A 14,195-nucleotide genomic window follows, 5' to 3' on the forward strand; every position below is an offset into this window, starting at 1 on the left:
TCGCTGCCATGGGAGGGCCCCGAGCAATGCTGGGCATCTGGGCGTGGCCATCCCTTCAATTTCCCACAGTGCTCCTGAGCTATGCTAGCTCAGGGGCATTGTGGGAATTAAAAGGGTGTCTGGGTCCAGCTGGCATTGCTTCGAGTGCTGGGCCAGAGAGAAAAAGTCAGTGGAGGCTGTTGGCTCCGATGTCAGCAGGGCGGGGAATCTGCTCTGGGTTTCAGTCAGAACTCCAAAGGAGCTATCCACAGTGCTTCCACACCTCGGAGAGCTCCTTTAGAGATCTGACTGGTTCTGACTGAAACGCGGCGCGCATTCACCATCTCACCGACATCAGAGCCACCAGCCTCCACCGGGAAAAATTAACAGGGTGGGAGTGGGGCGGGATTGGTGCTGACGCCTGTTTTTGGAGAACCAGAACAGTCTTCCAGATCCGTATTTGCAGAAGTCAAAAGCCCCCCAGTGGGAAGGCTGGTGAAAGTCCGTCCGAGAGCAGCAGCGTCTGAAAAAGTGTGCGTGCTGACGTGTCCTTGGGTCAGAATAACCAAAATAAATGCATAAATAAATGGTGGGGGGAGGGGGGAGAAGCATGATTCACCGTGGGTGGTCTCTCAGTGTGGAAAATGCGTTTCGCCACTTGTGTGGAGCAGGCTGAGAACTTTGGCCTAAACTTTCTGCACGGCTCTCCGTGGATTCTCGCTTCTGGGCAGGGGGGTGGGTGGGGTGGGCTCAGAGGGCTGGAAGCAGCGCCCCAGAGTCGCCCTCTCCTTCCTACCATGTTGATCTCACTCTGTTGCGAAGGCAGATTCCACCTTGCCTCCCAGGCAGGAGACCAGCTCTGCTTGAGCCTGCCGGTCAGCTTTCCCCAACTTGGTAGCCTCCAGATGTGTGTAGTTCAACACATCTGGAGGACACCAGATTGGAGAAGGCTGCTGCAAGTGTTGGGACCACAAAGATAAAGCCATTTTTAAACTAGCAGGATTGTTGGCTTCCCACCGAGCGGTATGCATGCACGTCTGCTGAATAGGGGAGTATAAACATTTCCCCCCACACCCGAGACGGTAAATTTCTTCCATCGACATGAGAGTAGCCCACAGCATCCAAGCTGCATGATGGAGTGGAAGTAGTGCTAAAAATCTTTTCTTTCGTGAAATAGAGCTAGAGATACAGTCCTGGTCGGTATATAGTGATGGAAAAAATTTACCGTCTCGAGTGTGGGAGGAAATGTTTATATTCCCCTATTCAGCAGACGTGCATGCGTACTGCTCGGTGGGAAGCCAACAATCCTGCTAGTTTAAAAATTACTTTATGTAGAATCTCTGCAATTATGAGATATTAATTGTAACTGGTGATTATATGGGCTGTAATTTGTGTTCATTTTTCCCTCTGATGAAGACTGTCCAGGTCAAAACGCGTACGGGACAGGGACAGGGGCATTGCAAAACTTGTACAGCCCAGTACAGATACCAATTATCATAATATGTATGTAAGGAATACTGGAGGACTGCTTATAGATCTTTTTAACCTGGTTTGTAATATTTTATTACAATCGTGTTTTCAATTGTATATTAGAACTGTTGTAATATTTAACACGTGTGTGTGTGTGTGTGTGTGTGAGTGTGTATTTATACACATACACAGTTTCCTATAACCTATAATGTTTGGTGGCTTTTTGGTTGGGACCACAAAGTCCTGCCCCCTTTCTCTAACTCCCCAGACGAGATCCGTTGGATATGCAAAGCATGATGCTCCCTATCTCTGGTTTTCCTGGAAGAGCTTCCTTTTCATGTTCGTAAACTCCAGGGGCTGTGCTGGACAGTCTGATCTGCTTTTCTTAAGGAGTCGGGACGTCCCCTTCAGCTTGCTTAGCGTGAATGTTAATCCAGCCTGGGCTGGGATGCCTCTCAGCGTTTGTTCCCCCCCTCCCCTTCCAGGTAGGGGACCAGATGAAGTTGCTGCAGAACTGCTGGAGCGAGCTCTTGGTGTTTGACCACATCTTCCGCCAAGTGCAGTACGGGAAGGAGCACAGCATGGTGCTGGTGACTGGCCAGGAGGTACGCCGGGGCCGGGCCGACATGTGTGCATGAGAGAGGGAGGGAGGGAGGGAGACCGGAGGCAGGAAGTGTGGTTGGGGGTTTAAATGCGAACTTTTCTGATATGTTAAGGAATTGCCCTCCTGGGTCAGGTAAGATGAGCCTGTCTAGTCCAGCATTTGGACTATTAGTACTGTCCTTTTTAATTTGCACCATGAATGTGTGTGATGCTGCGCGGCATGGGTGGGGAACCAGAGCTCCTCTAGATGTTGCCGTGCTTCAGTTCCCATCATCCCTGTCCATTGGCCATACTGGTTGAGGATGATGGGAGTTGGAGTCCAGCAACATCTGGTCCCCCTGCCCCCTCCCTTGGTGTACAAAGTAAAAGCAGCTACAATCTGTCAGTGTGGTGTAGTGGACAACTTTGGGAAGTCCAGGGGCCTTTTTTGCCCCCCCAAAACATACTCACCCCTTTGACCCTTTTGGTGCCCCATAGCAACTTTTTATTTTTAAATGGGGATGTCCCCCAGATTGTGGGGGTGGTGGGGGCCACACTGGAGGACTGGCAGGGCACATGCTGCCCCCTTCTGGGTTAGTGTTGGACTGGGACTCAGGAGATTGGGGTTCCAGTCCCCACTCAGCCATGAAGCTCACCAGGTGACTTTGGGCCAATCCCTGACTCTCAGCCAATCGCAAGGTTGTTGTCAGGATAAAATCCAGTTTACCTCACAGGGTTGTTGTTAGCATAAAATCCAGAGGACTCCCCAGCCAGCTACCTATAGAATTACGCCCTAAAGGTCTTTCTGCTGAAGGCTTCCTCTGACAAGACAGAGTTATGGTGATCCTGAACCATGTCCATCTCCCATTCTTCTAGGTGGACATGTCGACAGTTGCCACCCAGGCAGGATCCATCCTGAACAACTTGGTGCTGAGAGCGCAAGAGCTGGTGCTTCACTTGCATTCCCTCCAGGTGGACAAGCAGGAGTTTGTCTGCCTGAAATTTCTAATTCTCTTCAGCCTTGGTAAGTTGGGGGGGGAGGAAAGGAGTGGGGGTGGGGGGGATGTGGGCCACCCAGCTACCTGAGAAGTGAGCACAGGAGCTGCAATGAGGCTCTGCACCAGAAAGCTCCGGGGCATCTGGGGGAGCAGGTGCACCACAGGGACCACTCTGTGGTGGCCCCTAACTTTGCTCATGGGTTGACCTGCGTAGGCTGGGCTGGTGGGTGAATAGCCCTGTTGTTGAGGTAGGAGCGACTCCTTTGTCATCCTCCCACTTGTAATTTCTAATTTCTAAGAACGGGGGGAAAATATCCCTGCTTCAGTTACTGTTGGGCACAGTTCCTCCTGCCCCTGTTCAGTTGAAGCTGCTCTTAAAGTACGTCCCTGACCCATTTGATTGACCTGGGCAAGGTCCAGGTTGGCTGTGGATCGTGTCCTGTGCCGCACGAAGTCTGTTTCACGAGGCCGCTTCCATTCCCCTCTGTGCCAGATGAAGCAGAAGCCACAGCTGTGGAAACGGCTCCCTTTGTCCCCCAAGCACTGCGTCCCCTAAAGGTGCAATCCTCTGGAAGTTTAGACAGAAAAAAAGGCCTACAACTCCCAGCATGCCCCTGCCAGCATGGCTGGCAGGAGCATGCTGAGAGTTGTAGGCCCTTTTTTCTGTCTAAACCTCCAGAGGATTGCACCCTAAATCGGCCTTGCCCAAACGGGTGTCCTCCAGATGCTGTGGACTTCAGTTCCCATCCACCATCTCCCAACGTAGCCACTGCTCGGGAACCCCGGGAGCTGTAGTCCAAAACATCTGGACGATGCAAGGTTGGGGAAAAGCTACCCCAAATGTTTCCATCTTCCCCACCCCCCTCTAAAGCTTGGCTCGTTTCTTTTCTTGACCATTCGATGTATGGATTTCTGGTTCTCTTGATCATTACTCTTGTGCTCTGTGACATCAGTGTGTGTGAATGTTTTGATTTGCAGCCGTTGGACTGGCCTGGCCTGCTTGTGTTGGATCAGCCGGGACCAAACGGAGCATCCCTTCCTTTCCTTTTTTTGTGCTTGGCAGCTGTTGTCCGAAACCGCTTGATAGGGCCGTTGCAAAACATGGGCTGTTGACAGTCTCTCGCCGCGGGGACAGAGGGCAGGCGCTGGCTGGATTTGCGTCAGAGGAATTTGGGGCAGCCTCAGTAGTGGCTGGCGGTGGCAGATTACACGAGATTACCGCCCTGCCTGGGACACAAAGATGTCCACGCATTCACTTCTCACCTAGACATAATATCAGCAAGTGGGGGGCGGGGGGGGGGGGGACACAGTCCGCAAAGGAGTGATGCTGGGCTTCACTGCCTTGGCTGTCCACCCCACACACACACCTCCTGCTCAGAAGCTGGTGCACACCGATGCTCAGCCCCCATTCAGACATTCATGGCGGTCTGTAAAATGTTCCCTCGCCTCCTGCCCTCAGCTGGGCATTGGGCCACCTGTGTGGTACAAGCAGCCCACGCAGCCTTGCTCCCAAATGGCACCCACAGTGGCCAAGGGGGCTGTTGTGTGCATCGCCTCAGTCCGGCCCACTTGGTTGGGGCCGCAGCTCCGGGGCAGAGGTTAAACAGAGATCTTCTGGCCTCTGGTGCTCCTGCTATTCTCTGGAAATGTCCGACATTGCAGTCCTCCAAGGAAAATGGTGGCAGGAGTAGGATCTTGCCTGGCTGAGTCTTGGGCTCCTTTGGGGAAACATTGTAAGAGTTTTTTGTCTTTGGGGTATGCAGGTGGAAGTGGGGAGGGAGGGGAGGGGTGGCAGCGGTCCTGATTCTGCACCCAGGCAAGCTGGATTTTGCAACCTGTATGCAAATGAAGCCCATTTATTCTGCAATTTCCCACCCCATTTTACATAATTGTTCCATTTTTTTTGCTGGTTGCAAGAACTCCTGCAAGGCCCTGAAGAGGCACTCCCTATTTCTTTCCCTCTCTCTCAATTTCTCTCCCCCGCCCCCCGCCCCAAATTCTCTGGAAATCTTCATTGGTTTCTGAGATGTCAGCAGGACTTTCAAGCCACGAGGGTTAGAAATTTTCCTCTGCATTTTTTTCAAACCTGAAAGCCAAGATACTGATTAAGCTGAATGCTGCATCTTTTCTGCCCCTCTGACTTTGGCTAAAAGACCCTCTGTGCATGCTCTAAGGCTCACTTGGCCCTATTTTTACTCAACATGTTACTGGGTTGAGCCCTAGTGATTTCAGGGAGGGTGTTCTGGAAGAAGCAAACTGCCCCAGGCCTCTTCTTTCCCTGCCTTTTGCCAGGTGCTCTGTAATATAGTGATGTGTTTCTTCCTCACTCCAGCAGAGAACCACCCTCGATGCCTCCAGCCCCCTTTTTTTTTGCGCATTGCGTTAAAAACTTCCACCCAGTGGTTCTTTCTCCGCTGAAGCTTCCCAGAGAAAAACCAGGAACAAAAGGTTGCCATCGCATGCGCCCCATCGGTGCCCCGTGGCCGACTTTTCTTTCCCGGTGCTGCCGATTGCGCGCTGAGAACGTTTTGCCCTTCACAGGCTCAGCTGTACGGATCCACCTCTTTTATTATGTGTAGGCTGTAATTGCTCTTAACGAGAGAATTTTCATGTTGTTGTTTTTTCCCTCTCGGCTGCGGCACAATCCTGGCGCATCCGTGCGCACGCACGCAAGCGAGCACAAGAGGGGCTGTCATTTGAGTCTAAATAGATTTTCTCTCCTGAGCAGGTAAAGAAGTTTAATTAAAATTAGGGCTTCTCCGAACAGCAATATTTATGAGAATGGCACAGGTTAGCTTTGTTCTCCAGAAGGGCTTAATAGAACCTTAATGGATTGACCCCCCATGCGCCTGCCTGACTTCCATTCTCCCCGTAGACACTCCAGGGGAGGGGAGCAAGAGCGGCTTTTATGCGCCTGCATTCCCTTAAGCGGTTGCAATTTATCAGAAGCCTCCGGCAAACAAAAGGGGCTCTGAATGCAAAGAACACTTGAGGGCATAGAAAATCGTCCCCGGCAGCTCTTCCTGTGTGAGGGGCTGCTTTGTCGTAGGACGGAGTCTTTGCAGCAGCCGCCGGGTCTCTAAATGAAGCGAGCTGAACACGCTGTTATTTGGACAACATTCTTTTATGCCTTGCAGGAATGAAAAGATTATTCAAATATTCAATTAAACCATGAATAGGGTTTCTTCTCCAAACCAGGTGAGTTCATCAGGATGGACCTGCTCTCTCCCCCAACTTGGGGGAGAGAGATTTGACATTTAGCGATGCAACTTCTAGGTGCTTTTTTTTTTTTTTAATCTTTCTTTTCTAAATATTAAAATCGCAATAGCATTACACAGATAAAGAGATTCCATAATGACATGGCCGATTATTAGAAACGGTGCCCCCCTCCCTTCAGCCTGAGCTAAAGACAACAACCTCCACTCAGAGCCTCAGGTGCTGGCCGCAAACTCTGGACATCGTTGCACGCCCTCCAGCCAAAGTCCTTCTCAGGCCTCCTTGTCCAGGCTTCTTTCTGTCCATAGCTGTTGGCCTTCTGGAAGGCAGCATCCAGAACTTGGCAATGACCTGGGTTGGCCACTCTTTACTGTCCCTCATTGTTTGCATCGGGGTTGTTACAGCTGTTTGTTCCCCAGATAGCCATATCCCCTTCTCTTGACCACCGCTTGGTGGTTTCCTGGCATTTGCGTGGCTTCCTCCCATTTGGAATGCCTCTCCGAATGCTTAGTTACTTGCAGTGAGAGCATTAAGCTAAAATACACTGGCATTTGAGGGGGCGGTGTGGGTATTGCCCTGCCCCACATACCAGTGGAATGTGGCTAGAGTGTTGGACCGGGGGTCGGGAGACCCGAGTTCTAGTCCCCACTCGGCCATGAAGCTCACTGGGTGACTTTGGGCCAGTCACTGACTCTCAGCCCGACCCACCTCACAGGGTTGTTGTGAGGATAAAATGGAGGAGGGGGACTATGTAAGCCACCTTGGGTTCCTTGCAAGAGGGAAAAAGGTGGGATATAAATGTAATAAATAAATGAATAAATCCAGCCCTCAGACTGAAAGAAGTTCAACATCCTTGATTTACATGATGCCACCAGAGCACAGAAGATGGCTTCCTGTCCTGAGGAGCTTACAGCCTAGAAACTGAGGAAGCTGGAGGCCAGGGCGAATGCAGGGGAGCAACACACGATTGTTTCCAGTTGCGCATTCCCTGACAAGCCCCTGCTGTGCCCTCTCCTCTCCTCTCCTCTCCTCTCCTCTCCACAAGGGACAGGGGGCTGCACGCCACACTCATTTGAAGCCCACACGCTCACCCTCATGCCGTAGCTGCTTCTCTGACCTTCCAAAGGGTTTCCCTCCATTACAGGCGGCTTTGCTTGCGTCTGTTCCTTTTGCCTGGCTTCCAAATGGGATGGGGACCAGACGCCCGCCACTGCAGTCAGGCGTGGCAGCTTACAGGGGCTTGGGTTATCGCTGTGCCGTCACACCTGCCAACTGGCCTCGCTCGCTTTCCTGCGTGCAGAAGGACCCTTTTGCTTTGTGTCCGTAAAGCCCCCGGCCCGCAACATGTGCGCTCTGGGGAAGCGGCTCCCGGCAGCTGGGATCACGGTTTCCATGTCGGCTGAGCCGGGAAGATTAAGCCTATCTCTCCATCCAGCATTTAGAGAGGAGCGTGATCCAGCGGTCTAAAGGTCTGTTTGGCACGGAGGTGAGAGATCTGCTTTTGCAATCTCTTACCTCCGTGCTCTGGTAGTTACATGAACTCTGTAAGTGCCATGGATGGGGAGAGTGAGTACAGCTGTCCTTCAGTTTTGATGGGCTGGCTACAAAATGCAGGATGCTCCCAACATGTGGATCCCTTGACCTAAAATCCTGTGCAGGACACAAAAAAGAGGGGCGCACATTTTGCAGGCAGAGAGGTCCAAATGGAAACGACACCGTTTTTGCATTGTCGGGTACTTTGAGCTTTACTAATACTTGAAAACATGTGCGCTGAGACCCTGTGTGGGATTTTGCCCTTGGCTAACTTCTTACTCTTCTGTCCCTGTTTGTTGACATTCTGTGCTGATGCTTTCTCCTACTCTCCTGAGCAGTCAGAGGTGAGAATGTTTATGAACATGCTGTGGCGCTGCCATCGCCAGGTCAGCCAAAGGCGACAGGAGTGGGTGACAGCCCTCGCATTCTCCCGTAGAGCTGGTGGAGAGCTGCTCTTGTTTCGAGTGTTTGGAACTCGGTTCTCGTTTCCACGCTCACCCAAGCTCTCTGGAACGCCTCCCTGCTCTGAGCCGTCGTTCCGAGAGCGGGTTCCTCTGGGGTCACGTGGCCTGTTTTCCTTGTTTTGCTGTAGACGTGAAGTACGTGGAAAACTCGAGTCTCGTGAAAGATGCCCAGGAGAAAGCCAACGCGGCCCTGCTGGAGTACACCGCCTGTCGCTACCCCCACGCCACGGACAAATTCCGGCAGCTGCTGCTCCGGCTGGCTGACATCCGGTCTCTCAGCATGCAGGCCGAGGAATACCTGTACCACAAACACCTCAGCGGGGAGGTGCCCTGCAACAACCTGCTGATTGAAATGCTTCACGCCAAGAGGACTTGAGGGCACCGGGCAGCCCCTCTCCTCCTGTGGGGGGAGAGCGAGAGAGATGCTGCGGATGGTGGGGCAGTGGGTGCAAGGGCAGGCCAGGGGGCAGCGCCAGGCAGCGCAGGGCAGGCCGAGCATCTCGTTGCCTCCTCCCCGCTGCCGATCTCTCTCAGCAGCTCCGTTCATTAATCGGTGCCCTTGACCAAGTCCCAGAGCGCACGGTTTCCGCATCCGGTAGCCGCAGGTGCAGAGAGTTCTAGGAAGTGTCGCTCCTGAGTTTAGAGTGACCTCTCTTCTCTGCCCTCCTGCCAAGGGGGTGGGGAAGTTCTTGTCTGGCTTGGCTTGACATCTGAAACGGTGCAGCTTGACTCCATGGGGCTCCCCTGGAAGGCAGGATGGAGAGGCAGGATTCTGGTGAAGCAGGCTTGGGCAAGGGGGGGAGGGGACTTCCTAACAGAGAATGCCTGAGAAGGGCCTGCGCTGGCTCTCCCCTGCCCCCCAGGCAAGGCTGCAGCCTTTGCCACTGCCAGGTAAGAGATTGCAAAAGCTGAGATGCAGCCACCTGGCAGAAACAGGCCCTTTCCTTAAGTCCCTCTGCAGCCATCAGAGGTGGTGGTAGAGTTCACAGTGATATTGGCGTACCATATGCTCTGTTGAGAGGGTTTTTTTCCGCGGTGGCTGCCTCCGCAGTTCGAGCGAGTTTGGAAGATGATGGCCTTGTGTTTGGGAGCTGAGCCAGTAAGATTTTTCTTTTAAAATTTCGAGCTATTAGATTCTCTATTTTTCTTCTATTGTTAAGCACATGACTTTCCTCGACCCTTCAGTCTATGTTGGGACACCATTCCGTAACAGCTTATGATTGTATCTTCATTGTGTTGCATTTCTGTCTGTAGCAGGTGCTCAGAAAAGAAAACTCTGCTTGGAAGTTGTGCCAACCAAGAAGTCCCTTTGAGCTCTCTGGCCACAACTCCATTGATAGCTTCAGATTGACCACCCAGTCTAAAAGTGCTCCTGGCTGTGTCCTTAATCTAGTGAATTCTTAGGGCCAGGGTTAGTTTGATGCGGACACAGACACACACACACCCCACCGCTGCCACCCCCAAGTCTCTGCAAGCGCTGCCTCATTCTGTCCCGCAGAGACCCATGGGCAGCGGCACACTTGTGAGGTTCAGGATCAAGCACGGGCTGCGGTCTTGCATTGGGAAGATCCTCCCAAATATGTTTCCAAAAGGCCTCTGAGCATGAAGTGGGTTTTCCAATGGTGCAGTGGCCATGCTGGCTGGAGATGATGGGAGTTGTAGTCCGTGCCTGGTTGGGGAAGGCTGAGTCTCTTACAGGGAAGGGAAGTGTTATGTTCACTATTGCAAACCTTCTTAGCACAAACCACCTAATAATATCTGTTCCACATTAATCCTCGTACTGAAAGGGGTGCATGTAAGAAGGTAAATGTTCTTTTTAAAAGTAGCTGGCTCTTCCTAAGTCAGAGTTCCTCTAAGCATTTCCCCCCTTGACAGTCCTTCTAAATAAGTTTTAGGTCCAGCATTCTCCCCGCTACACATCTTAGCTGCCGCTAGCCCGCACCCCGAAAGCAGATATGCTCTTGCTGACGTAGTCCTTTTAAACCCAGGCTGACTGTATTCCCAGTTCTGAAATGGTCCTTCAAGTTGGAGTTCTGTGCTACTTTGCTCTTGCAGAGGCCGCTGCCTCACTCTCTTGGGGAAACTTTGCCATAGACACCAGAGATCCCGGCTGCTTTCTAGATCTAGCACCTGCAGCGTTCAAGGGCAAGCGTGGACGTGCCTTCTGTCCAACCCATCTGGAAGACACCAGTTTGGGAAAGGCTGCACTAAATCTCTTAAGGATGAAGCATGTCAGTGCGGTGAATGGGCATGGTTATCACTGGGAAAGGAGCCAGCTTTTTATTTTTCAGAGAGCGCACCCAGATGGAAGCAGAGCTCCGCATTTGACTTTTTTCGTCTCTCTGGCATCAGCAGCCTCCCCGCCTCCCCTATAAGCTAACCTACTCCCTGCAACTTAGTGTGGGGCACCCCCTTGGTTCACACTGATTTGGATGGGGACAGGGTGCAGGGCTTTGGCTTCAGAGGTGCTCTGTCTGAGCCAGCTCTGTGGAGCACTCTCCCGGATCCAGGCTGACGTGTGCCTTCCACGCACACACACCCCACCCTCCCACCCCCAAGACTTTTACGACGCCTTGATGAAGCCTTTGGATGCTTTGAAGATGCTGCTGTGATAGCTTGTTCCTGTGTTTTGATGACACTTTGCTGCATTTTCTGCTCCAGATGTGACGTTTGGGCCTGTGTGTGTGTGTGTGTGTGTGTGATGGTTTGAAAGAGTTGGAAAATATAGTCTGGAAGTGACAAGCTGTGTGTGTGTGTGTGTCTCCTTTTTTCTCCTGAAAATGAAAAGTGTCCTTAAGTGTCTTTCTCTCCCCCTCCCCCTCTTTCTCATCTTCCTCAGAAATCTTTCTGAGCCAAGGGGGGTTACGATGAACTATCTTGCCAAATGAAGACATTCCAATAAATTTTGCAATTCACTTACAGTCAAGTGTGTCTTTTTTTCTTTTCTTTTTTTTAACAAGTCCTCATCTCATAGTTGAGTACCAGCATGTTAGCCTTTCTTTCCCGTAGGACTCCACATGGGCCTGGTAAATGAGCTTGTAAAACCCAGCACTAGAAATATTTTAAATAAAATAAGTTCGATGGATAGGGGCATCTCAGTTATCGCTTGACAACGTGGGTACAGGAAACCGCTATGCCCATCCATGCATGGCTGAGTAAACGGGCAAAATTCTGTTTGCAAAGTGATGGATTTGAGCAGGGAGAGGCAATTTGGTGCCCTCCAGGTGTTTTGGACTACACATCCCACAATGCCTTACCATTGTGGCTTGCTGGGATTTGTAGGACTTTATTCTGTCTAAACATGCATAGGACTGCATCCTTAACCACTTTTGACTTTGCATAGGGACCATGCCCAGTGGTGTGAAGACTTTCAACCAGACCCAGGTCAGATAAAAGGACTTCTTCTCACTGCGCATAGCTAAATGATGGAATTCGCTCCCACAAGATGTAGTGATGGCTGCCAACTTGGGTGGCTTGAAAAGGAGAGGAGATTGGACAAGTTCATGGAGGATAAGGCAGTCAGCAGCTACTAGTCCTGATGGCTATATGCGTCCTTCGGGATCAGAGGCAGCCAGGTGGATGCTATTGCGCTCATGTCCTGCTTGTGGACTTTGCATTGGCACAGCTCTTCGGCTGTGGTGGAAACAGAATGCTGGACCTTTGGTCTGATCCAGCATGGCCCTTTTTATGTTCTTAACTGTGGCTGAGGTTAAAAATACTGCAAAATCCTCTGCTAGGTTTATCAGGTCCAAGAATGGCCTTTGGGGAGCAATGCGCTTAGCTTTACCACATGGCCTCTTCATTAACTCCTGTCACTAAACCACCTGCTGGCAATCCAGTTCCGCTGCTTGTCTTGCAATTTACCTGGTGTCGCATCAGCACCTGATCCTCAGATAACATTCATCACCAGACAGACAATTGCAGTTAGCAAAAAAAAAAAAACACCCAAGGACCTGCCCGCAGCTGTTCAAGATTCAATTAATTTCTTGGGCTTCAGACAGTCCCTTAATTCCAGCTGCTTTCCAATTGCTGTGGAGTGGAGAAAGGACAATCCTAGCAGGTGAAGTCATTGCCTCTGAGCATGTACCAAGTGCATTTGCCCCCAATACTGAGTAGGTGCAGCCCATCACCTGGAACTGGGCCTGTGCAGGCAGAGTCCCACCCAGGCAACAGCAGCTCTCCAGAGTTTTAGACAGCCCCCCGCCCCCCCAGTCCTAGCTTGATTAAACCTGGGACTTCCTTCATGCAAACAAGTCCTCTGCCATTTAGCTTATGGCTCTAGTTCAGGGTTAGGCAACTGGGTGCCATCCAGTTCTTTGGGACTCCAACTCCCATCAGCTCCAGTCATGGCCAGTGGTCAGATGATGGGAATTGTAGTTCAAAACAAGTGGAGGGCACCTAACTCAGTTGCATGCTCATGCCCTGGACATTCTATCCCTTAAATTGGATGCTGTTGGACTACAGTGTCCACTATCCATGACCACTGGCTATGGTGGCTGGGCTGATGGGAGTCCAGCATCTGGAAGGCTGGCCCTGCCTGAAATTCAGGTGAGCTGAAGGTGGTTGGGACTACTCAGGGTGACATGGGGGAAAGGCACTTTGCACCTCTGCGGTGGCCCTGTCTCCTTTATGAGTCCGACACAGGGTCAGGGCTGAGCCCTAGGACAGGAACATAATGGGAACCGTTCCCTGTGCATCCTTTTCTCTGGAGGACGACATCTAGCGTCGAGCAGTACATTTGCTGCCCGGAGTGCTCACGGAGAGGTCTCCCATGGCTGAAGCAGCTCAGCAGCTTGAACCACGACCTCACAAGCGAGCACGAGAATGGCAACGCTTCCTGGAAGAGAGTTTGCACAGTCACCAAACACTTGAGGCGATTCTTACACAGTTATAACTGGCCGGCTGGCTCCTCAGTAGGCAAAGAAAACCTAATAGCCAGAAAAGGACTCTAGTCACTTGCAACAAAAGGCCTCAGAGTGGGCCAAATTAACCATCTGGTTAGGGTGTTGTGGCATATTTGAGTTCCCACAAACTCCAGCCTTTTTCAGTCGCAGTTAACTGGCCATTGCCATTATGACATGCGTGCATGTCCACCGCATCTTTTAAGAGTTCCTAAAATCCCCCCCCCCGCCGCCATTTTCTTGCAGGCAAGGGCCAGAGAGTCCCTAGGTCAACATGAGCAAAAACAGTCTCCCCGCAGCAAACCTTCTAGCTCACTGTGATAAGACACCAGGCCAGAGTCCAGCTGTGTGTGTGTGTGGGGGTGGCACATTCCTTGCTGTGGGAAGCGCTGGGACAAAATCTGTGTTGTGAGGTTGGTATGAAAAAAGAAAAGACCAGAGAGCCTTTCTCCAGCCAAAGCAAGGTGTCCGAGGACCAAGGAAAGGCAACAGAAAGAGGCAAGGTAGCTAGTTTCACTCTGCCTTAGGTGCTCGCAAACGTAGGGTGGCATCTTACACAGTTGCACCCCACCCCCAAATAAAAGAGGGCAGATTTGCAAAGAAAAAAAGAAAACGCTGGTTTATATATCTAGATGCACATTTGGAAATAACGACTTCTCATTTAAAATACAAATACTATATCTTCCTGTAGTGGAAAAGACTGGCCAATGGCCATGCTATTTGGGAATGATGGGAGTTGTAGTCCAGGTTGGGGAAGGTTTGTCTGCAGTCCACTCCCTTCTTATACAGGTTTCCCTTTAAACAAGACTTAGATTGGACAGCCGTTCACACAGAGGATGTCTTCAAAGAGAGGTTGTTGTTGTTCAGTCGTTGTGTCCGACTCTTCGTGACCCCATGGACCACAGCACGCCAGGCCTTCCTGTCCTCCGCTCTCCTCTATAAAGCAGGGCACATGGCCACCCCACACAAAGCCTTGTTCTGTGGCTGGAGACCTCCGTTGAGGTCTTCTGAGGCAGGGCAAGAGACACACAGTGACCAGCAATTCGGCCGCT

General features: G+C 51.4%; 1 protein-coding gene across 2 annotated transcripts in view; it reads left to right on the forward strand.

The window, feature by feature from the left end:
* The window catches only part of NR5A1 (nuclear receptor subfamily 5 group A member 1), a 44,936-nt gene extending 33,778 nt beyond the window's left edge, over nt 1-11,158 (forward strand). For both annotated transcript variants that reach the window (XM_084821443.1, XM_084821444.1), the window contains exons 5-7: nt 1,935-2,054; nt 2,908-3,055; nt 8,371-11,158. In XM_084821443.1, coding sequence (XP_084677569.1) covers nt 1,935-2,054; nt 2,908-3,055; nt 8,371-8,618 — 516 coding nt within the window. In that variant the 3' untranslated portion in view covers nt 8,619-11,158. The remainder of the gene's footprint in view (nt 1-1,934; nt 2,055-2,907; nt 3,056-8,370) is intronic.
* The last annotated feature ends 3,037 nt before the right edge of the window (nt 11,159-14,195 follow it).

The sequence above is a fragment of the Heloderma suspectum genome, chromosome 14 (assembly GCF_057233095.1).
Source record: "Heloderma suspectum isolate Gila_16-S chromosome 14, 16-S_ref, whole genome shotgun sequence".
NCBI lineage: Eukaryota > Metazoa > Chordata > Lepidosauria > Squamata > Helodermatidae > Heloderma > Heloderma suspectum.